Source organism: Phymastichus coffea, unplaced genomic scaffold (assembly GCF_024137745.1).
Source record: "Phymastichus coffea isolate CEN01 unplaced genomic scaffold, Cenicafe_Pcof_1.1 PCOF00006, whole genome shotgun sequence".
Classification (NCBI taxonomy): domain Eukaryota; kingdom Metazoa; phylum Arthropoda; class Insecta; order Hymenoptera; family Eulophidae; genus Phymastichus; species Phymastichus coffea.
The window spans coordinates 6,472,824-6,498,837 of NW_026706817.1; the positions used below are offsets into that span (position 1 = coordinate 6,472,824).

Sequence of the window (26,014 nt, forward strand, 5' to 3'; positions counted from 1 at the left end):
AGATATGGTAATTTTTCTCAGTAAATTTATGAAATTCACTCATACTTTAAATAATATTTAACTTCTTTAAATATTTTTTAATATAAACAATAAGCTATTTGCTAAAATGCAGAATGTGCACCACATAGAAAATGTATTTCTTGCATAAACTAGCGGGATCACTATTCGAAAATTAAGAATATCGAACGGGACAGTGCCACTAAACCTGTACTTCTGCTCTTGGATTCCAATCAATAGTTGTAATCCAAGAGCGCGAAGTACCCTGGGTCCTATCAATAGTAGAACCCGGTTTTCCTAATATAAATTGTATTTGGAGCCTATCAAAAGTAGTCTCCAAATACGACAAAGGGAAAACTTTTAATTTGCGACCTATTTCTAAAAGAGAGGAAAGATAGATAAGTAAAAAAAATTAAAAATTTGATTGCTTCCTCTTTTTTTATTTTTGTAATTCACTCTTTCGGCCTGCTCGTCTTTATGAGGGTCGTATGAAAAGTCCGTGCAAAAATAAAAACTGCTTGATTTTTTTTAATAAATCTTTTTTACTTTTCAACATAGTCTCCTTTTAGGCTTATACACTTCATCCAACGCTGCTCTAGTTTGTTAATCCCTTCCAAATAATAGGATTTGTCCAAGTCTGTAAAATAGGCATTCATTTCTGCAATCACTTCTGCAATCACCTCCTCGTTTGAATAAAAACTTTTCCTCGCCAGCCATTTTTTCATATTAGGGAACAAATATTCCAAACGAGTTGAAACCCTATCTCCATCAGTTTTGCGGCCACAACTGCTGAGACGTGAGCTGGCGCATTGTCGTGGTGGGAGAGGACTTTTTTATGGGCCAATCGTGGACGTTTCTCTAGCAACTCGGTTTTCAAACGATCCAATAACGATGAATAATATTCGCCTGTAATAGTTTTACCCTTTACCAGATAGTCGATGAAGATTATTCCTTGCGAACCCCAAAAGACAGTCGCCATAACCTTCCCGGCCGGAGGAATTGTCTTCGCCTTTTTCGGAGCAGATTCCCTCTTGGTAACTCATTGTTTAGACTGTTCTTTGGTCTCAGGAGTATAGTGATGTATCCATGTTTCATCTATAATGATGAAACGACGCTTAAAGTCTTGCGGATTTTGCTGGAACAGCTGCAAACCATTCTTGCAACACTTCACACGATCTCGTTTTTGGTCAATCGTGTGCAATCGCGACACCCATCTAGCGGATAGCTTTTTCATGTCCAAATGTTGGTGCAAAATATTATGTACCGGTTCGTTCGAGATGCCTACAGTACTAGTAATCTCACGCACCTTCACTCTTCCGGCAGCCATCACCATATCATGGATTTTATCAATGATTTCTGAAGTGGTAACCTCAACAGGGCGTCCAGAACGTTCAGCGTCTTTTGTGCTCATATGGCCACTCCGAAAATTTTGAAACCACTTATAAACTATTCTAATCGAAGGTGCGTAATCACCATAATATTTATCAACCTTCTGTTTAATCTCCTTAAACAGAAGGTTGATAAATTAACAGAAGGTTGATAAAACATTACTTTTTCAAAGGCGTTTTGCCTTTGAAAAAGTAATGTTTAATCAATATATGAAATTCTTTTTCGTCCATTTTTTTACAACCACTCGATTTCTTTGATTGATACGAATGTAAAAAGCAAAGTAATTGGCCGATCTGGCTGAAACTTGGTGTGTGCTCTTCCAAGATATGCCACTAACTAAAAATACGTTGATACGTACTAGTAGCGCCATCTCTCTGACTTTGCACGGACTTTTCAAACGACTCTTGTATTTTACATTAACTTCCTTTTCTTGTTTTTCTTGTTCCGTTGCTTGGCTGCTTGGCTCTTCGACTGGCTTCTTAACTGAATATTGCTAACTTCTTGGCTGACTTCTTGACACTACTGATTTCTGTGCTTCCTTCAATCTCTGCTTTGTACAGTCACTACAATCACTGACAATAACTGCAACTTATACAACTCTTGCAACTAACTCTAACTCTAATAACAACTAGACCTTCAACAACAACTCTAACTCTACTAGAACTTGAACTTCCTTTGTGGGTCCTGTGCAACCCTTTTTATATTAGGTGGGTGTTTGGGTGATGAGTCCCTCTCTTAGCCTCTCAGTTTTGGGAGGAGTGGAGCAGGCAATGATGTGTTAATTGGTCCGTTTGTTTCTTCTGATTTTCCTCGCTGGATTTTCGGGCCCTGATTGGAGCGGGGGCGTGGAGACAATGGGGGGCGCGGACGCAAGGGTACAGGCCTTAGTTCGTAAGATGGCTCTTCAAGTATCATTCGCAGCCAAGATTAATTTAAAATTTCGTAATTAATAATTAATTGAAGTCGGAACAAGCATAATCGACCAATACATAACTTATACACTACTTATATTAACTGCTGCTGCTGCTTCAGAAAAATCAAAAATTACTTTAACTAAAGTTGTATAGTTGATGCCATATGTGATAGTTGATGACAAAGAAATACGAATACCTGCTTCCTCTCGCTTGTGTAGTTGCTATTACTTGTATTGTGCGTGTTTTGTGTGTATGTGTCTGTATGTAGATGTGTTTGCGAGTCTTGTGTCTCTACCTTCTGTTTCCGTCTGTCCTTATGGTCTAGGAATTTCGTCTTCTTGTTTTTCTTTTTCTTGCTCTTGTTCATTTCTTCTTCTTTTCCTTTTTAGCTCCATCATCGACGCTATCTTTTCTTTGCTTCCTATTATTATTTTTCCCATTCTTGTCCTTCCTTTTTACTTTTTTCACATTTTTCTACTATGTGCTTCCAATTTTCTTCCTCTTTCATACACATTCTGCATCTCTTATTTTCTTCTATTTACCAATATCTGCTTCCTCTCGTTTCATTACCTAACCTAAACCTTTCCCTTATTTGTGGTCCTTTTATTCTTCCCTCTCATTGAATTTCCTTTAATCTATACTTTTTCATTTCTTCTTTCAGTTCTTTCCACTCGTTTATGCATCTTGACTTTTCTAGCTTTTCTTCTAGTTCGTTTTCTTCTTTTTTCTTTAGCTCTTCTCTTATTTCTTCCCAAAACCCTTCTCTCATATCTTCTCCCTCTTCCCTCTCTTTATATATTTTACTTTTTTCTAGCCTTTCCTCTCTCTCCTCCTTCTTACCCTTTTTATCTTTTTCATTTCTTTCCCTTTTTATTATTCTCTCCATGCTTCTTTTTTTATGGATCTCTTTCTTCTCTTATTTTGTTTTCATATTTCACTGCTCTCTCTAATGCTGTTTCTTTCATTTCTTGCCTTCCTGTTTCCCATCGTAATAAGTAACTTGGCGTGTTTCTATCTAATCCCAATATCCACTTTATGTATTTTAGCTGTAATCTTTCTATTTCTATATCTCTTCCATTCCCAGCTTTCTGCTCCATACATAATCACGCTTTTCACTAGTGCGTCGAACAGGTTCATCCGTAACTCCCAATTTTCTCTAAATAGCTTTTCTCCTAGCCCCCATAGTCTTCCGAGTCCCATATTTATTTTCCCTTCTACCTTCTTTATCTGCTTTTTATTTCCGTTATTTCTGCTTATCACATATCCCAAGTAGTTGTACTCTTTAACCATCTCTATCTTCTCACCTTCCCATTCAAATTTTTCTTCCTTACCCCTTCCTCCTCCTATCCTACATTTTATCATCTTTGATTTTCCTACATTACCCTTTCTTCCAGATATCTTTTTAATTTCTTTCATTCCACTTTCACTCTTTGCCATCATCTGCATATCCTGATGTCCATATTTTCTTCCTTCCTATCACTACCCCTCCTTCTTGCACCTATTTGATCTTGACTTCCAGGTCGGCGAAGGCAAGATTAAATAGCGTGGTGCTCAAAGGGCACCCTTGCCTTACGCCTTTGTAAGTCTCAAACTTCCTAATTATTTCTCCTACAACTTTTACCTTACTCCCTATTTTCTTATATATTTCTTCTATTCTTTTCCTAATTTTCCCATTTATTCTTTTCTCTTTCATAATTTCCCATATTTTCTTCCTCTTCATCTTGTCAAAAGCGGCCTTCATGTCAGCATAGAATACGTACAGTTTTCATCCTTTTTCACTTATTTCCTTCCCTATTATTGTTTTTAATATATATATATTGCGTCCATTGTTCCTCTTTTCTTCCTGAATCCCATCTGCGTATAGCTTAGCGTTTCTTTTTCATCTAGTTCTCTTTCCAGCTTTTTCCTCAGTATTTCCGCATATATTTTATATCCCGTGTCCATCAACGTTATTCCTCTATAGTTTTTTACTTCTTCTTTCCTCCCTTTTTTATATATTGGTACGATTATTCCCATCCTTCATTCTTCCAGATATTCTTCTTCGTTCCATAGTCCGTTTAAGCATTTTGTCATATCTTTTAACAAGCCTTCCGTGCCTTCCATCCACGCTTCTTTTGCTATACCATCTTCTCTTGTCGCCTTTTTCTTTTTCATTTTTCCTATTACCTCTTTTACTTCTCTTACTTTGATTTCTTCACCTTCCTCTCCTTCGCTGTCTTCGGATTCTTCTCCTTTGCTTTCTTCCTTTTCTTTTTCTCCTAATTGTTCCTTGAAGTGCTTTAACCATTCTTCTTTTCCTATGTTTTCATCTAATCCAATTCTTTTCTTCCTATTGCAATTAACTTTATCCCAGAAGTTTCTTCTCGTCTTATCTTTTCTTATTTCTTTTGCCACTTTTTTCCCCTCAGCTTCTTTCGCTTTTCTTATTTCCTCTCTGCATTCATTCTTTGCTTCTTTCGCTTTTCTTATTTCCTCTCTGCATTCATTCTTTGCTTCTGTCTCCTTCCCTTTTTCTTACCTTATTTAACTCTGCCATCACCCTAGCCCTTTTTATCCTACATTCTTCTCTCCGCCAGCTTTTTTTTGATCTTATTTTTTCCCTTATATTCTTTTTTACGACTGCGTTCCTCACTCTATTTTTTTATATCTTTCCATTTTTCTGTTTCCTCTATTGCGTCTATCCATCTCTGATACTCTCTTATGCCTTCTTCGCTCTAGTCGTTTACCATTCTTTCTTCTTCTTCTTTTCTTTCTTCTTCTATTTTGTCTCCCAATTCCACTTCTACTGGTAAGTGGTTCGACTTTACCCTCTCTTTTATTTAAACCCTTTTTATTGCCTCATCACCTTCCTCGTTACCTACTACATAATCTATCGTTGACATTCCTCTCGCTCCTATATATGTTATTTCTTCCTCTTCATCTCCTTCTTTTCTCCCAGTCGTTATCACTAAACCCATTTCTCCTAGCCATTTTAACATTTCTCCTCCCTCTCCGTTTAACACTTTATCCTTGTCCTTAATTTCTTCTAGGTTTTCTTCTGTCTCCCATTCTTTCCCTTCATTTTCTGTTCTTGCGTTGAAGTCTCCTCCTATAATTATTGTTTTTCCTCTGTTTTCCTCTATCTCTTCGCTTAGGGATTCATAGTTTTCCTTTTTCTCATTTTGCATATATACCGTTGCTATCACGTATTTCCTCGCACCGAATTTTTATTTCTCCTGCTATTACCTCACTTGTCCATTTTTTCTTCCATTCAACCTTACTCATCCCTTTCCTCTCTGTTACTGCCATTATTCCTCCCCCTTCTTCCTTCCCTTCTTGAGTCTCTCCACTCTATGTTATACCCTTTCAAGATAAGGCTTGAAAAGTCTGAAAAAATTTGAATAGTTCTAAAGAAATATTCAATAATTTGGTTTTTTCAACTGCTCTTTCCTTGAACGACTTGATGATTCAATTTTTCAGACGTACGTGCCTAAAACAATATTTATCTTGCAATCATGATAGATATTGGATAAAGCTGTAGAGCTTATGTATGACAAATAAATATATATTCAATGTAGACATTTATTGTGGTAAGAATTACACAAGCATTGGAATAAATTTATCGTAGTACCCACTTGACTCCAGAGTAGTTTTACTAATGATCAATTCATTTCTACTTAACCTTTCAAAAAAAAAAAAAACTCTCTGACTATCATATTTTTGATAATTATTTCAGCAGTCTAGATTTAATCGTTCACTTGGATAAATGTGGCTTACGATCGACGGGACCTATTCGTAAAGACAAAATCAAAGAAGAGCATATATTTGAAAACAAAACTCCTAGAATGATGCTTAAAGTAAGACATGATACGAGATATGTGTGTGTGTGAAAGTTGTGGATTAATCACACTTCAAATCATCATACATTTACGGTCATCGACATCGTGATATCACAGGACAAGAATAGAGAATTAACACATCATGGATGTACATCGCTGTCTTTATTCTGACATCCATCTTGCGGCTTATAGAAAAACTACGACTCGAAAGAACCGTGAACAGAACAGAAAGATCATTTCTAAGCCAATTGCCAGTTAATCTAACAGATTTTAGTTTTTTCAATCCACAACCATTATGACAATGCTCTTATTTTCTACTTCATAAACAACCTAGCGCATCAGTGAGAAGTGAGATCCAAAGAACCTCAAACGTGGATCGAATTTGTGAATTTAAAAATAATGATTGCAATAATGTTTAATATTATCCGTTACTAGTTTCGCTAGAATCGTATTTAGTTAAGCCTCGTTATTTCCCATAATTTAACCTAGGATAATCTGAATACTGTTGATCACCAGTTGCTGAGAGCTCATTTAAGATTTGAGCAAGTGACATGTACGAGGGTCGTTTGAAAAGTCCGTGCAAAGTCAGAGAGATGGCGCTACTAGTGCGTATCAAGGTTATTTTTAGTTAGTGGCATATCTTGGAAGAGCACGCACCAAGTTTCAGCAAGATCGGCCAATTACTTTGCGTTTTACATTCGTTTCAATCAAAGAAATCGAGTGGTTGTAAAAAAATGGACGAAAAAGAATTTCGTATATTGATTAAACATTACTTTTTCAAAGGCAAAACACCTCAGGAGATTAAACAGAAGCTTGATAAACATTATGGTGATTGTGCACCTTCGATTAGAATGGTTTAGAAGTAGTTTCAAAATTTTCGGAGTGGCCATACGAGCACAAAAGACGCTCAACGTTCTGGACGCCCTGTTGAGGTTACCACTTCAGAAATCATTGATAAAATCCATGATATGGTGATGGCTGCCGGAAGAGTGAAGGTGCGTGAGATTACTAGTACTGTAGGCATCTCGAACGAACCGGTACATAATATTTTGCACCAACATTTGGACATGAAAAAGCTATCCGCTAGATGGGTGTCGCGATTGCACACGATTGACCAAAAACGAGATCGTGTGAAGTGTTGCAAGAATGGTTTGCAGCTGTTCCAGCAAAATCCGCAAGACTTTAAGCGTCGTTTCATCATTATAGATGAAACATGGATACATCACTATACTCCTGAGACCAAAGAACAGTCTAAACAATGAGTTACCAAGAGGGAATCTGCTCCGAAAAAGGCGAAGACAATTCCTTCGGCCGGGAAGGTTATGGCGACTGTCTTTTGGGATTCGCAAGAAATAATCTTCATCGACTATCTGGAAAAGGGTAAAACCATTACAGGCGAATATTATTCATCGTTATTGGATCGTTTGAAAACCGAGTTGGTAGAGAAACGTCCACGATTGGCCCACAAAAAAGTTCTCTTCCACCACGACAATGCGCCAGCTCACAACTCAGCAGTTATGGCCGCAAAACTGATGGAGATAGGGTTCCAACTCGTTTCACATCCCCCCTATTCTCCAGACTTGGCTCCGTCGGACTACTATTTGTTCCTTAATATGAAAAAATGGCTGGCGGGGAAAAGAGTTTATTCAAACGTGGGGGTGATTGCAGAAACGAATGCCTATTTTAAAGACTTGGACAAATCCTATTATTTGAAAGGGATTAACAAACTAGAGCAGCGTTGGATGAAGTGTATAAGCCTAAAAGGAGACTATGTTGTAGAATAAAAAAGATTTATTAAAAAAAAACACGCAGTTTATATTTTTGCACGGACTTTTCAAATGACCCTCGTATAACCTCAGTCGAAGGCATTTCGCATCCGCAGTCAAAGACATTCGACTCTGGCTGCACTATCAATTCAACGCGATTTTAATCACTAAATTATAAACTCACTAGATTATAACCTAATCACCTGTTTAATCTAACTATTACATAAATATTGATTTAGCTGTTTTATATCCACGCCGGAAATATAGTCCCCAAAGTAACGACGTGATCGCATATTGTCAACTACTGTGAGCCATCTCTCAGGCAACTCACAGCTGGAGAACGTCAATATTTCGTCTATTTCTTTTACAGTAGGAGAACTCGTAGCCCATAGTAAAAAATATTAAAATGAATGAAATTGTCTTGCGTTTATTCATTTATTAAAATTTCTTTCGCAATTTTCATAAGGGGCTCAATAAATGACGTTCACATCAATGCTAATAGTTATTGTAGATAGAAAAAGCATAACACTTTTGTATCCTTATATAATATCCAATAATTTTTGTAATTACTAAAGCTTTTTGTAATTAGTAATTAGTAATGTAATTACTAATGCTTACTCATCTATTACTTTTTAATCTTTCTTAAAATGTTCGTTGGTTTCGAAACAAATGTCTACATTTTAATGAGATATTTTCTTGTAAGAAAAGATATTTGCGAATTTATTACACCTTTTACGTATACGCAGATATATATATTCTTACACACACCCGAAACGAAGTGTTATGTAATTCAGAAATGAAAACATGGGGTATTTCTATTGAGAGATCAATTATTTACGACATTTTCTTATTTATGCTTACTATTTATTGCTTACTATTTATATCAGTAATCGAAAAGAATGACATAGTTTTTAACTTTGCAGGTATCAGTTGTATGGCAAATAATTGTAATGCATTAGCACCAGAAGATTTCGTATTATCTCTCTTAACGAAGCCTGTTATGCGAGAACGATATCAACAATTTGTTTTTCGAGATTATGTCAAATCACATCCGCAGCTGCGATTCTGCCCTGGGCCTAATTGTCAAATAGTAATAAAATCCAAAGAACCACGGTCTAAACGAGTAATATGTAATATTTGTAAAACAGTATTTTGTTTCCGGTGTGGTATGGATTATCACGCACCAACAGATTGTAGTACTATACGAAAATGGCTGACAAAGTGTGCTGATGATTCAGAAACAGCTAATTACATTAGTGCGCATACAAAAGATGTAAATTTATTATTTTTCGTTATTATTAATTTACAATGCATAATTCTGATAAACAAATCCATATTTTTTAGTGCCCTAAATGTCATATATGTATAGAAAAAAATGGAGGTTGCAATCATATGCAATGCTATAACTGTAAACATGATTTTTGCTGGATGTGTCTAGGAGATTGGAAAACGCATGGCAGTGAATATTATGAATGTTCAAGATATAAAGAAAATCCAAATATTGCTCATGAAAGCGTTCATGCTCAAGCACGTGAAGCATTAAAAAAATACTTGCATTATTACGAAAGGGTAAGATTCAATAATTTATTATAATAATTGGATTAAAAGTAAAAATGCAAAGAAGATGAGCAGTTAATGTCATAGCCTACGAAATAATAAATCATTTTTCAAATTTTTTTCGGATCTTATTAAAGTTTATAACAAAACATCTTAAATATTTGAAGAAATAAAGTACTTTTATATGTGTTGTAACGGGGTCAATGCTACGACTTTTTATTGAAGCACGCGATCGCATCGAAGAACGCGCGGGATCGTCTAAACGTTCAAACTCGTCAACCGGGGAGCAGGAGGGAACGGGCGTCAGTCAACCAATCTTCTACCAGCGAGAAACAACAACTTCAAAATTACAGTCAATATCACATGCGAGATCGTTTATTTTCTCTTATCTCTACAATATCTTCGGCCTGCGTGTTTATGTTTACAAAGCGCGCGCGCGACAATAACATGCAGTGTCGGATCGCTCGCCGCTCTTTGTTCGCCGAGTTAATACATGCACGCTTCTTACTGAGTACGGGGGATTAGTTATTATCAATCATACAGCAATCGCGATATTAAGCTGGCCAGCATACCTTATTAACGGTCGCACAGGCAACAAGCGAGGTAGAGAATACCTGCATGGCGCACGCTAGTTTCTCCAATTGTTTATCTGCTAGTAAGGTGTCTCACGCTTTTTGGTTTCGCCCTCGATGGCGAAACCCTCCACTCACGTACGTTCACACGCTCATACTCGCTCTTGTTAAACCAAGGCGCAGCTCCTCTTGATAGATCAGCTAACTCGTCTCGGTACTCTCCAAAAACTCGGGAAAACTTCTTTATTATTGCTCACTGCAGCTAGACACTCGGATTGCTGATCCGCGACGAGTTCATTTATATTCGCGCGCGTTCCGTCCCGTCTCGTGCCGAATTCCCTCGTTACATTTTTCCCCAACCGGTAGGTGCTGCCCTCGCAGGCAGCCGCGTGATTGGGCTGCTAGCGCTAATGGGACGTTTACCGTCGCAGCCCCCTTCCAGTCTTGACCTATGGGGTCCTCGACGATAGAATTATTAGCGCTACTTATTTCGAGGTTAAGAGGGTAAAGGTCAATAAAAGGTCATGTTCTACGTGATATTCCCTGTTTTTATTTGTCGTAAATGGGGGCGCGGCCCTTTCACCCAGATGGTCACTGGGTTACCTCCCGGCCTTCTTCGTCCAACGGGGGACGTCCGCGCGCCTCCCATCCCAACCTCTCTTAGACCAGGTCGGCATGTTGTCGGACACGGGGGCAACGATCCGTGCGGGTCATCCCGAGGTAGTGGCAAACGGTGCACCCTTCCCACTGTGCGCGGGACAGGGTGCCCCGAGGGAGGCCTCGCTCCCTGGGAGTCAGCGGTAACCCGTCACGCCGGTTCGTGGCGGACCACAGCGGTCGTTCGACCATAGTGTCCTCACCTGTGGACCCCACCATAAGATTTATGTGGATGGGTCCCGTTGCTTGAGCCCCGTTGCTGCCGTCCACGTTCACCACGAGGTTTACTCCGCACGTCCGTTGACCTCGGTGAGTGGTGGCTTCCGACCTGACCTCCGGAGTCGCTGGTCTGACTCCGGCAGCTAAAGGCTGGGTGGGGCAAGTTGGTGCGTCACCAACCGGGCACTCGAGGGCCTGGCGGTGACGGTGCTGGACCTCCTTCAGCGTTTGTGCGAACTGGTGCTGGCAGGACACAACCTTGCTCCAGTACTCCATATCACTGGGGCGGTGTCCCGCAGCCGAGTACGCATCGTATTCCGCGTACACGGCTCGTTGGAGAGCATTGAGGGTGGTCCAGCCTTGTTCGACCTCCCTCATGCCCTCCACTATCTCCTCCCAGGTTCGTTCGCCAGGCGAGGATGCCTGGCTAGTGAACTTGGGGCGCCATGTCGCATCGGTATAGGCTTCCTCCGTCTGGGTGTCCGTGGAGGTTGGTGGGGCCCTCATGGGAATTGCTCCCGTCGGTGCTCCGGGTAGCGATGCCGCCTCCTCTCGTACGACGGCCTTCACGGTTGATGGGCGCTGGGGCTCGTCGTCCGTCATCTCTTCAATCACCACGGATGACGAGCTCTCGTGATCTCTCACCCGTGTTCCCTCCTCTTCTTTCTTTTTCTCGACGAGGAGGTGCAGGGCAGCGTGCACGACTCCCTCGACGGCGGGACCTAGGTCCCGCCTGATGAGGACGGCTGCCGCTTCCTCAAATTGCTCGTACGAAATCTTCATCCTGTAACAGTTCTACATGTCAATATCGGTGACCCCTTTTCTCGCGTATCGAAGGTGGGCGCATGTTCGGCTGCCCAGGACCTTCGTCGCGGGGATTGAAGATGGGGTCCTTTGCGTCGGTCTCCCAGGTCCTTCGTTCGCAAGGCCCCATGCATCCACGGTCGGTGTTCTCTGTGGTCTACCCCTCTTCCTTTTCACGACGACGGGAGGGGAGATACGTGGATTTTGTCGGTATGAGGTGGTTCGGGTATTTAGCGCGTTCTTGCGAGGTCTTCCTCGTGGGCGCTTTACCGCATTAGTTGAAGAGGTGATTATCAGGATCTTCTCAGGGGGATTGGAAGGGTCGTAACGAGGGTGGCTCGAAGTTGTCGCGTAATTATTCCGGAGTGTGTTATCCGTAGTAACGGCGCGCCCGTTTCTGTGTGTTGTCGCATCGCTCGCAGTAGGCGGGATGTTCGTCGCCTCGGTTCCCTCGGTGGTAGGGGTATCGTCGTCATCTCGCTGTCGGGTTTCATCTTTCGGCAAGGTATCCTCCTGTCTATAGTAGGGTTTGAGGTCTTTGGCGTGGACCAATTCCTTGACCTCTTCCTGCTGGTTGGCAAGGCGGTACGAGTTTACTCCGAGTACTTTCGTGACAATAAAGGGACCAACGAATTTTGACGCTAGTTTTGCGGAAATACCCTGCGTCGCACTGGACAATACGCGATTTTTCTTCCATACCTAGTCCCCTTCTTTAAATCCGAGGGTTCTGTGCTTGGCGTTATAATATATCGCCTGCCTCAGGGACTCGTCCGAAGCGATTTCACGAGCTTGCTGAATAACGAATAGGTTATTCTTCATATGCTCGTTCCATTGTCCGATTCGGAGCAAACCTTCCTCTCGGGCCGCAAGCTCGTCCATTGGTCTCGAAAGGGTGTTCGGGCTTTCGGCTGCCTACCGTAGTTGAGCATGGCAGGGCTGGTTCCCGTGGAACTGTGGACAGCAGTGTTCAACGCGAACGTGAGTTCAGATAACACTCGATCCCATTCTTTGTGATTCCCGCGCAGGTACGAGGTTATCATCGTCTTCAGAGTTCTGTTAACTCTTTCGGTAGGGTTAGCCTGTGGGGTATAGGTCGGAGTAAAGGTCCGGTTTATCCCTTGGTCTCTCAGGTACCCGTCTACCAGCTGGTTACGGAATTCGGTGCCATTATCGGACAGGAAGACCTTAGGCGCACCGAAGCGCAGAATCACCCGTTCCCGGAGTTCCTCCGCGATCGTCTTACTATTGGCACTACGAATAGGTATGCACTCGACCCATCGCGTAAATAAGTCGATGAATACTAATACGTATTCGTGCCCTCGAGGGCTTCTTGGAAAGGGTCCGGCGATGTCGCCCGCTACCACTTGCCAAGGTGTGGACAACATCCGATCCCTTATGAGTCTGCGCGGCAGTTGCTGTTCGACCTTACACTGCTGACAAACCTGACACTTTTGGACGTAACCTTTAACGTCCGCGTACATCCCTGGCCAATAGTAGGATTGAGCGACGCGGGCGAAGGTCTTCTCGCGTCCAAAATGTCCCGCGGTCTCAAGGTTGTAGTTCTCGAACAGGACCGCCTTTCGGTCTTCCGGCGGTACGACAAGTTTCCAAGTGTCCTCGTACCCATATTCGCCTTGGTAGTCACAGCTTGGATTTTGGTGATACATCACTTTGCCAACTATTTTCCAGTCCGGGTAGTCTTCTGGGTTGTCCTCGACGCGCCGGAACTGTTCCGCGTACCAGGCTTTGTCCTCTGGCTTCGGCTGGTCCATTGCACTAACCTCAGCCTTCGTGGGCTCAAAAGGGCGTGATAACGCGTCGGGCAATACGTTGTCGGGCCCCTTTCGATACTCGATCTCAAAGGCATGGCCTTGGAGTTGCAACGCCCATCGGGCTAGACGTCCTATTGGGTTCTTCAGATTGCATAGTTATTTCAGACTGTTATGGTCCGTTACCACCTTGAATCGGTACGCCTCTATGTATGGGCGGAACGTCTGTATAGCCTATACGACCGCCAAACACTCGCGCTCCGTGGCGGAGTAATTTTGCTCCGCTGCGTTAAGGACTCTGCTAGCGTACTCGATGATCCGGTCTCCGTCTCCTATTCTTTGAATCAGGACGGCGCTGATCCTCGTAGCGCTAGCGTCTGTTTCCAACACGTACTATCCGTCGGGTTCCGGTAACCCGAGGCACGGTGCGGATATCATGAGTGCCTTAAGTTTGGCGAATGGTTGTTCTTGGTTTGATCCCCACACATACTCACATTTTTTCCCTGTCAATTTCGTTAACGGTTGAGCGTGTGTGGCGAAGTCACTCAAGAATCGGCGGTACCATGAAGCAACCCACAGGAAAGTGTGCAACTGGCGCACGTTTCCTAGTCGTGGGTACTCCACGATAGAGCGCAACTTTTCAGGATCGGGCCTGATACCCTTGCGGTTAATCAACAAACCCAGATATTTAGCCTCAGGTTTGCAGAAGATGCTCTTCTCTCGATTAATCGAGAGTCCGGCTCGACATAACCTATCCAATACGGTTTTAAGATGTTGCAGGTGATCTTCGAATTTGGACGATACTACGATGATATCATCCAAATAGGCGAAGGCGAAATCGCCAAACTCATGTCCGATCACGCTATCTACTCGTATTAACCGTTGGAAGGTGGCACAGGCGTACGAGAGACCGAATGGCATTCGTACGAACTATAAATGCCCCAATCCGGGCACGGTAAAGGCAGTGATAAATCGAGATTCGGGTTTGAGTGGTATTTGGTGATACGCACTACTGAGGTCGAGTGTGGAGATATAACGTGCTTTTCGTAAACGCCTCAATATATCTTGCATAAATGGTAGGGGATACGCGTTGCTCGGTGACCTTTTTGACCTTCCTGAAGTCTATACAAAATTGATACGAGCCATCCTTCTTGCGTATGATAACCACTGGGCTCGACCAGCCGCTGTCCGCTGGCTCGATCACCCCTTGGTCTAACATCTCCTTTACCAATCTATGCATTTCTTGGTCGACCTTGTGTGACACTGGATAGTAGCGCTGCTTGATCGGCTTCGTATCACTGACCAGAATCTTGTGTTCAATGCCTGCCGCATATCCCAGTCCCACGGGGGTCTGCGATAAGGCCTCGCCGATGGTCCTCTGCAATATCGCCTGTTGAGAGGATATTACCTCGGCTAGTCCGATCGTAGCTAATCTCGGACCAGCCTCTAAGCTCTAACTTCATCTATGTTCGTGATTTCTTGAGCAGTAACGTATCATCGTCCGGGTCAAGTACCGCTCTGAACGACCTAACGAAATTCACTCCTAGGATACATTTATCGACGAGAGTTGGGAGGATAGCTACTCTCGTCGGCATCCTCATATCCCCCACGGTAAACGGCAACATGGCGTGACCAACGATCGTTAACTTACGACCATCTGGTAGTCCTGCCGTACCCGCGTGGGTGGTATCTAACCTGTTGCCTAGCACAGACGCTATCTGCAGAGCATTACTACCCATTGCTGTGGTGGAAGCTCCCCGATCATAGAGCCCGTATCTGGAAGTCTCCTATTTTCACCGGTAGCCACCAGCGCGTTTCCTGTTCCGGGGAATAAATCGAAACAGATTCGGCGGCTCCACAGCCTTGCTCTTTGCACACCATAGCGCTAGCCACTGTGCTCTCGCGTGATAAAGTGATGCCATTTGTCGTTCTAACCACCTCGGTTCGGACGATCGGAGGTTCCGTGGGGTTACCCTTCCCGGTTTATTTGCCGTTACCCGCGCCCCCGAGGGCGTGTGCGATCCATTCGCCACCACCTCGTCTGGTATAGGGTTTTGGGCTTTACTAACGTTAATATCCCCTCTCTCCGCGTTAACTTTACCACGGCGTTCATTTCTGGCGTCGCCAGGGGAATTCTCGCTCTCGCCGCTCAACACGCTCGCTACAATCGGAGCTGACTGTGTTGGCGAAGGCCGCGAGATCTCGTTTGCGGGGTTTGTTTTAGAGGGTGAAGGAGTGGGGCCAACCTCATCTAACCACTCCTTTCCTCGTTTCCCTTGTTACATTGGGGACAGTACTTTTTGCTGTACCCCAGTAACCCGCACTCGATGCACTTGAGTGGCTTGGAGAAGTCTCTCTTCCGGCGTCGGAGTGTAGACGATCTGGTGTGCCACCTTCTCCAGCACTTTCTCCATACGGTCTAACCTGTTGCTGACCTCCGGCTTATCGCTGGACATCGATGCCACTTTGCCCTTGCGGCCTTTGCTTCCATCGGTGCGAGGGTGGTACGATAACTCCGGGTACAGAGTTGATTATGGATCAGGTACCACCCGTTCTGCCTTTCTCTGGTGCAAGCTGTTCTGTGCCGCCGTGGCCAGCGCGTTCAGGGTTCGTATGAAGCTCACTTCGGACCTCCGCACTTGGCCCTGAATGTCCGGGAGAAAGTTGGCGTGCAGCAGGTCCAGTTGGCAATCAGGCGTCATCTGGGGGTTTAGCCGCTTCATCGGGCCCATCATGTTGGCAACGTAAACATTAACGGTTCATCGTGACCCTGATATCGGCTCTGAACTTCCCTCATCAGACGCTGTTGCTGCTGCACGCTGGTCCCGAACCATTCCCTTGTGTCCATCTCGAATTCGGCGTAGGAGAGCCATTCCTCCTTCATCGCCTCGTACCAGGTGAGGGCGGGACCGACGAGTAGCTCCGATACCGTTAGGAGCATCTCGTCTTCCGTGAGTCCCGCGCCGTTCCTTAAATTGTCCCGCCTAGACAGGAAAGTGTCAATACTCGCATTGCCCTCTCCTTAAAACTTCAGTTTTCATCCTCGGATAATGCGACCAACATCCCTTGTAGTCGAACAAGGGTTTATTGTCTGCTGCAATGACCACGTGCTCGGCGGGTGGTTATTCACTTCAGCATTAACTCCACTGAGTTGATGCTGTCCACCCTTTCCGAAAGGAAGCGTCCGGCGGGGGGTTTGCCGGTGGCCCCCGTGGGCCTCTGTCCGGGTCCAGCTGGAGTACTTTGAGGTAACCTGGTGTCGTAATGGTAGGTGAAGGTATCTTGGAATGCGACGCTCCTACGCGAGTTATCTTACCGTACACTCGTGTTTTCGGCATTTTCTAATGCGCTCATTCTGGCAGATAAGTCGTCCAGTTTGCTCTTAACGTTGCTGCAATTGTTGTATATCTGGTCTAATACTTTCGTTAGACTCGACACATTTACTCTTAACGAGTCTAGCAGCTCGAGCTTCTTCTCATTTTCTCTGGACCGGAAAATGAGGTCTTGGATCATCACAGCCACTGCAGGCGGGAGTTGGAATTGGCTACCATCATTAGCCGTTATAGTAATATTTTTATTACTGCTAGTATTGTCGCCGTCGTCCAGTACGTTTGTGATGTTTATCGCTGTCTCCTGAATCTGCGATATCACCTCTGCACTTTGCAGTAGCTGGGCTAGCGGGTGTTCTCCTTCTTCTTCGGATGCTGTATGTTCCGCGCAAATGGATACGATCAGCTCCGAGCGTAGGGCTGTCCTTCTTGCTGGATTGCTGTGTTGGTTGTCGACTTCTACGAAATCCGCCGCAGAGTAGTCGCCTAACAACCAATTTTGCAGTTGCCCAGCTCTCGAGAGCTTATTCCCGCTTTTCTTGAGCTCCAAGTGTTCGAGGCATTCGTTTATTTCCTCGTCTTGGAGCGTCAAAACCCAGTCTTCGACTTCTTTCTGAGTGCAGTCCATTATCATCTGTTAGTTATGTCGCGACTAATTTTTATACAGATTTATACGCTTGTTTGACGGATGATGCGAGTACGGCTGCTATATTTATTTAATATTTGTAAGCAAACAAGCAAAAATTTAGACTTTACTAGCCGACAGTAGGCTCAACAAAGGGGATTTAATGTTGTGTTTGCCGAAAGATTCTTTGCTCGCTATTGCGCAAAATAATGATCCTGCCTATCAGGCGCACTAACTGTTTGTTAGCGCGGCTGTGTTGGTTAGTATCTAGAATATTATAGTGAGCGTCTATATACGTAGTCACCAATAACCGCAGTTAGCAATATTCGAAAAATACATTTACGTTAAGACAACAAGTTACCAAAGAAAACTATTGATTTGAGTTTCTTTTGTTTGAATGTTGCCGGTGTTAGTTTTCCCCGGGCCAATGGGTACAATATTGTTGATTTGCGGCAACTTTCAAAACCTATTGATGCTTACGTTATGGCTAAGAGTCGTTTGGTCGCACTCGCACGCGCTTACAGCGACTGTTTATAAATTATCGTAGCGGTGGGCCTTCGCAAGCTAACTAACAGAGGGGCGATGTTTACTATGTGGCTTTTAACTCAAAGTGTGCACAACAACACCTTGATTGCCACCTAAGTTGCTGGTTGACTGAGCGCAAGGTCGATGTTTAGAACTGGCGTTTTTAACAATCATAAACGCTGTAGGTTCTTTTACGTTGGGAATCATGTAACGGGGTCAATGCTACGACTCTTTATTTAAGCGCGCGATCGCATCGAAGAACGGGCGGGATCGTCTAAACGTTCAAACTCGTCAACCGGGGAGCAGGAGGGAACGGGCGTCAGTCAACCAATCTTCTACCAGCGAGAAACAACAACTTCAAAATTACAGTCAATATCACATGCGAGATCGTTTATTTTCTCTTATCTCTACAATATCTTCGGCCTGCGTGTTTATGTTTACAAAGCGCGCGCGCGACAATAACATGCAGTGTCGGATCGCTCGCCGCTCTTTGTTCGCCGAGTTAATACATGCACGCTTCTTACTGAGTACGGGGGATTAGTTATTATCAATCATACAGCAATCGCGATATTAAGCTGGCCAGCATACCTTGTTATCAGTTGTACGGTAGCACGAAAGCAAAAACGCTCGCACCCTAATTGCGGAAAAGTTAGTCTTTTCTGCGAGGTATCTCGCGTTTTCAGTTTCGCCCTCGATAGCGAAACTGCTCACTCACGCACACTAGCACGCACTCAGCTCTGTCAGGCTATGGCACAGCTCCTTTTTTTTGTCTCTGCACTCTGGAAAAACTCTGATCCTTTTAATAGCAGCTGAGTGTGCGGGTTCTAATCGTCCACTGGTTCGTTTTTCATTCGCGCGCGTTCCGTCGCGTCTCGTACCGAATTCCCTCAATACATTTCGCCCCAACCGGCAGGTGCTGCCCTCGCCGGCAGCCGCATGGTTTGGCTGTTAGCGCTGTAACGGTCCTATATATGAGCTATTTATTAAATCACTGAATGACTGCAACAAGTCTAACGTATCTATCTGTTTATTCAAAACAATACATTAAGCGGCGCTACCTCACTGTTTACGCGATTGTATACAAATAGGAGTCGAATCAAAATAAACAGCGTGACGTCACAAAGTAATAGACATAGATATAATGATTTAGGATATTAAGAAAAATATGTTAATTAAAGATAATTTTAATATAACAAAGTATTGATTATATAGATTTTAGCATGTAGATTCATAATATTATAACAAAATTCACATTCAATTATGAAATAATAATGAATATCAATATGCAAAGTCGATTTATTTATTACGTTAACATATGAAATATTAGAAAAATGTAAATAAGTCATATGCAAAATGAATAAACATAGAACATGAGTAAGAATTGGTTTCATTAATAACAGCTGAATAATAACTGTTATTAGTAAATAAACAACTAATAATTTATTTAAACAATAAGCTATTTATAGAACGAAAATATTAAGTTTATACTTGATAATGATAACTTTATGATTTAGGAATCTTATATAATTAATCTAATAATTACATATTAAGATTAGAAAAAACCGTTACAAATATGAAAAATTAGTCATAATTCAAATGTTATTAATTAATTTAAATAATTAATTTTGGAGAATACTTCCACAATTAATCAACTATAAAGTTCTATGAAAATTTAATAATTTTCTATTGTAAATATTGTAATATCACGTTAATTAACTTTATTAGTTAATAACTTTTGACGACACTAGTGGCGAGAATTGTATATTGTATAAAATCAACAAATAACAAATTCTGTAAAGTTTACATGTGTTAAAAACTTAATATTAATGGTTATTTACTTGTAAATTAAGAAAACTCATTTCTCAAAATTCGCGAATGTCTCTCGAATTTTCGATGACATCTCTCCTGCAAAAATAAGCGGGAAAATCTGTGTATAAATAGGCCCACCTCTGCACAGGCTAGCATTCACTTCTAGCCTTGCAAGGTGAGCGCATGAGTCTGAATAAACTTGGATTATACCTAAGTTCTTTCTCTCATTGTGATTAACTGAGCAAGACTATCATTTCCTTATAATTTGAGCTCGACTTATAGAACATCTCGCGCTATAAGAAACTTGGGCCGAATTATATCCTATCAAAGAAAGACTTTAGCTCTGCTTATGGGACAATTCGCACCATAAGAAACTAGGGCATTGTCTGACTTTCCTCGAAACATTGTATTTATTTATGTATATTCGATTTACTTATTAATTGCATTTGATTTACTTATCTATTTTATTGACAATTAGAGTAAAATCATTGGAAACAAATTCTTACTCATTAGCTAGATTACGAGAGTTCGAATTATTTTATTTATAAGTGATACGAACATCACAGCGCTAATAGGACGTTTACCGTCACATAATATAATATACAGGGTGGCCCATTTTAAGTGATCCACTCAGATATCTAGATTGGAGTGAGTTTTATCGAAAAAAGTTTCAGACAAAAGTTACTCAACTTTGAGGGGGCCATGTTTCTATGACCTTGGATTTGACCTTGGAGGTCATGTTCAAGGTCATTTCAAGGTCAACTTTGTTTTTTTAAATAGGAACCCCCATTTTTGACCCCGGATTCGGAAAGAGCGGGAAATTTTACGTCCAAAACGGTATTTTTAAATTTTTATTCATGGCCTTGAGAAGGTCGATTTAAGGTCAAATGCTTGAAAAACTGCATAAAAGCGTTTTTTTAATCTTTAAGATATCGAAAAATGACCTCTACAAAATTTGTTCAGAACAGAGTGGGCCACCCAATGCACCAAAAACCTTTGACCTTTAACCTCATTTTGAAGGTCATTTCAAGGTCGAAGTGTTTTTTGTAATGGAAATCCCTCTTTTTAACCCCGGATACGCACATAGCGCGAAATCCGACGTTTGGATAAGGTATTGTGTTGAGTTTCGCGCTATGTGCGAATCCGGGGTCAAAAAGAGGGATTTCCATTACAAAAAACACTTCGACCTTGAAATGACCTTCAAAATGAGGTTAAAGGTCAAAGGTTTTGGTGCATTGGGTGGCCCACTCTGTTCTGAACAAATTTTGTAGAGGTCATTTTTCGATATCTTAAAAATTAAAAAAACGCTTTTAGGCAGTTTTTCAAGCATTTGACCTTAAATCGACCTTCTCTAGGCCATGAAAAAAAATTTAAAAATACCGTTTTGGACGTAAAATTTCCCGCTCTTTCCGAATCCGGGGTCAAAAATGGGGGTTCCTATTTAAAAAAACAAAGTTAACCTTGAAATGACCTTGAACATGACCTTCAAGGTCAAATCCAAGGTCATAGAAACATGGCCCCCTCAAAGTTGAGTAACTTTTGTCTGAAACTTTTTTCCATAAAACTCACTCCAATCTAGATATCTGAGTGGATCACTTAAAATGGGCCACCCTGTATAAGGACACTAGTAAAATCTCACTTTATTTGATGAATAGAATTCACTCCTTGAGCGGTAATTGAATTAATTCAATGGAATTGTCGTGCGTTGCTAATCTACTACCTAGAGAAATTTGTACGCTCTTTTATATATTGACTTATTAGCCTACATTGATTTGTCGAGTAATCAAGAAGTTAATATATTAGTGTTTCGATTTCTGGGTTGGAATTCTGCTGAGATCGGTTAGTTTGACAATTTTGTGTTTCGTAAATGATGAAATACATTCTTGTGCTTACTTTGCTACTTTGAGCTTGCTTGATTGCCGCTGACCTTAAAATAAGTAGAGTTTACGGATCAGGACGTAACAATACTATTAAGATAATATATATATTGTTACATCTCTCTCATAATATAATTTAATAAATTTATTTATTATTATAATTTTTTATTTAATATCTTTGTATTGTAGCATCAGTAAGTGAAACGGTGTCGATACTTCCGCGTCAATTAGCAACAAACAGCCCAATCGAGTGCGTGCACGGTCCGTTTAACAGAAGTTTTCCTTCTCTTCTACTACATAGCATTTGCGCTAACTACCGTTGTTAAAACTGCCAAATAAGCTGCTATCATGTGTATAAAGATGTGCAACTACGACATGAGGGTCATCCTGGGATTAAATTTAATGAAGAACATTTGCCCGGTGCTATCAATTTTTCTCCTCGGTACTCCGAGACACCTATTAAAGCCGAAAGGTATTATAGGAATAAATGGTTATTTATTCGAGTAGTTTACTTCTATTAGTAATAAGTTAATTGGTTAATATTAAACCGTCTGTTTATTAAGAATACAATTGACAGACTGACTATAGAAATGTTTTTTTATTAAATGAAATGAATGTTCGTTGCTATGCTCACACTTTTGTTTCTCAACCACGTTCGAATGTTGGTTCGAATGCTCGGGGCGCTCACCACAGTATCACAGTGAGCTGTTAAGCATTATTTTCATGGGCGAAGTCAATACAACCTGTAAGTAGCTTTATGCACAGGATCTAAAACTCCCTTGTAGTTTATTATATATTTAGATCCATACACTGTGCGGTTAAATTATATTTCGTCAATCATTTTTATTTCATTACATATTATTATTAGTGTTTATTTATTTTTTTTAATGGCGATAAAAAAGAAGGAATCGCTCCGCGACCTTATATGGGCTCTGGACCCCTCCTCCTAGGGTCAGATGGCCATAAGTATATAGTATACTCGAGTAGTATATACCCTAAACCCGCAGCTTTCTAATTTGTAGTTGATGTAGGGCCTCTACCACGGATAGGCTTAGGTTATTATTCTCTTTTTCATTTCGGTCGTGGTATTAGTTATCTAGGCCAGTGTGAGTGGCGTCACGTATCGTATCACACCGTCCCACCCGTCTTGACTGCCTAACATTACCGTTACGATATTGTTTGGAGTTAGGTCTCCAATTCTCGTGCGTAGCATCTGCCTGTCGTTTGTTCACCGCGGGGACTAGTAGAACGTGTGTTTCGCCTCGTCCTGGGCGTACCACTCCAGTACCTCAGTCGCCAGTACCTACAGTACCCAGAAGTCGCAGTACCAGCACATCAGGGTTGTCACTTTCTCCATACAGTGCAGATACTTGTGAAAGTATCCGTGTCCGGAAAGCAGCTCCTTCAAGGTAAAAGTCAACTTTCCCATGGCCCTTCGCCGAACACACCTACACGTTCTTTATTAGTCGCCTGGTCCATCTGTCCTTGTCACTATTCATCCATCGCGACTGCCAGCTCCCAAGTGTATCCGTCCACATTTCTGTGGTTGCTTTATTCCGACCTGTCTCTGCACTTCTATCGTAGATCTTCTTGTACTCCTGTCCACTGATATAAAAACCCACAACTCGAAATCACCGATTTTAGTAATCTTTTGATATACTATAGTACATAAAAAAATAAGTAATGTGTTTTTTTTTATTTGTGAAAAAACACTATTAAGTAGTGAAATCCATCCTTTAAATACACCCCCAGAAAGTATTTTGCAATATATCTGAGGTTCTACTATATATAACATTTTACGATGAAGTAAATTTCATTTGACTGTTAACGTAACTATGAAACTAATGCATGAAGTTTTGACCATAAGCGATGCGACCCTTATTTTTTTAATGAAAATTCAATCCTTTTTATTGTTATACTATTCTTATAAACAAAAACTTAAAAAAATGTCCTAAAAAAATTGAAAAAAATATCATCGTGGATAAAATGCTAAAATAAATTTGATCTTTTCAAGATTATTTTTCAAACCTTCCTCAAAATAGAAAAACTACCCAGAAAATCTATTTTACGATATACGAGGTCTGTCCGGAAAGTATCGGGCCTACCTTTATATTTTCGTGCTAGCGTTATTCTTTATCATTTGGTGGGTGGCATCCTTCAAAGTAATCTCCACTTGATTGAATAACATGGTTCCATCGATGTTTCCACTTTTCAAAACAGTCCTGGAACTCACTTTTAGGGATAGCCTTAAGTACACTCGTCGCATTGTTTTCAACCGTTGTTTTGTCATAGAATCGGTGTCCTTTGAGTAGTTTTTTTAGTTTTGGAAACAGCCAAAAGTCACAAAGGGCTATGTCGGGACTGTATGGAGGTTGTCGAAGCAATGCGATATTGTGTTTGCTCAAAAACTGTTGCACAAGATTGGATGAATGCGCTTGTGCATTATCGTGATGGATAAGCTAGTCATCACTTTGCCAAAAGTGCGGCCGTTTTCTTCTTACTGCATCACGCAAACGTTTCAAAATTGAACGTAGTATTCTTTATTGATTGTCTGACCTATTGGTGCATATTCATGAGGTACAACACCTTCACAATCGAAAAAAACAATCAACATTGACTTAACATTGCTCCGACTTTGACGTGCTTTTTTTGGTCTTGGCAATTCAGAATGCTTCCACTGTGAAGATTGTTGTTGTGTTTCAGGATCATAACCATAAACCCATGATTCATCACCTGTAATAACTTTTCTAAGCACATTATCATCATTATTGACCATTTTCAGATTGTCCAGAGCGATTTCTAAGCGAATGATCTTCTGCTCTGCTGTGAACAATTTTGGGATGAATTTCGCACACACGCGTTTCATTCCTAAATTTGCGGTTAAAATTTCTGAAATGATAGTTTTTTGTATCCCAAGGTCTTCTTCTAGTTCTCGCACAGTCATACGATGATCTTGTTCGATTGCAAGTCGCACCCGCTCAATATTATCTGCGGTTTTTGTCGTTGAAGGTCGGCCGGAACGAGAATCACTATCGACAGAAGTGCGACCATCCTTGAACCGTTTATACCACTCTTTTATTCGTGTTTTGCTCATACACTCGCTTCCGAAGGCCTTTTGCATTATTTCAATAGTTTCCGAACTCGTTTTTCCGAATTGAAAGCAAAATTTGATGCAAATTCGTAGATCTTGTTTCTCAGTCATTTTTGACAATATCTAAATCCGACGAATGCGAAAAAGGCACTGTAAACAAAGATACGCTGCGCATGAACTATACGTCCGACAGGTATCAGTAAGTAACCAATAGATTCGTGAGGCTTTACTGTTGACGTTTCTGTCTGGTAGAGGTCACTCGAACAGTATGGCGCGATGATATAAACGTAAGCCCGATACTTTCCGGACAGACCTCGTATTTCAAGTTCTGTGTAATAATTTTCTATAAATTAAAGTGCGTACTACTTCTAATGTAAATATATAACTTACGCATGTAGTTTTATCAATGAGGGGGCTGCAACCCCTATTTTTTCAATGAAATTTTTATCTTTTTGTGCCTATTTATCATGAAAAAAATTTTAAATGAGTCAATTAAAATTGAAAAATATATTATCGTGGATTCAGTACAAGAATTAAGTTGACCTTTATAAGATTATCGTTCTCAAAATAGAAAAACCATCCCCGAAAAATAATTGTCAATATATTAAACGTTCTAGTTGATAATTTACTATAAATCAAATTGTGTATTAAACCGAATCTAAATATAGAACTTAAATATGCAGTTCCGAGCATAAGGGTTCCAACCCCTATTTTTAAAATTTTAAATTTCTACCTTTTAGTACTTATTTTAATGAACAAGAATACTTATTTATTCAAAAGAATTGATGAAGATAAGTATAATTTTTCCGTTACATAATGAAACTCTATCGCTATATTGCATATCAATGATAATATTATCCGAATTCTGTTTTTATCTCACGATGACGACATCCAGTTGTTTTTAATTTTGCTGACAATGAGTAAGCCATTCTTTTTATAAGTGGCTAATAAAAAGTTCTTGTTGTTGGATGTATTTCATCAACTTTTTATTAAACCGACAGCATGGTTTATTCGGCGTAGATATTAATTAAGAGCTAATTCGTTACTAATATTTCTTACCTGCTATGTACGTTTATATCAATGTGGTCCTCTTCAAAGTAATCCCCCCCAGATATAATACACTTATACCAGCGTTGTTTCCAATCTTCGAAGCACTCTTGATATTCACTTTTTGGTATGTCCTTGAGCACTCAGCAATTCGGCCTTTATTTCTTCAATCGAGGAAAAACGCCGTCCTTTCATGGGTCTCTTCAACTTTGGGAACAGGAAAAAGTCACACGGAGCCATATCTGATGA

General features: G+C 41.2%; 1 protein-coding gene across 2 annotated transcripts in view; it reads left to right on the forward strand.

Moving 5' to 3' along the window:
- The window catches only part of LOC131668512 (potential E3 ubiquitin-protein ligase ariadne-2-like), a 209,130-nt gene that overhangs the window by 62,468 nt on the left and 120,648 nt on the right, over positions 1-26,014 (forward strand). For both annotated transcript variants that reach the window (XM_058942768.1, XM_058942775.1), the window contains exons 3-4: positions 8,808-9,157; positions 9,229-9,453. In XM_058942768.1, coding sequence (XP_058798751.1) covers positions 8,808-9,157; positions 9,229-9,453 — 575 coding nt within the window. The remainder of the gene's footprint in view (positions 1-8,807; positions 9,158-9,228; positions 9,454-26,014) is intronic.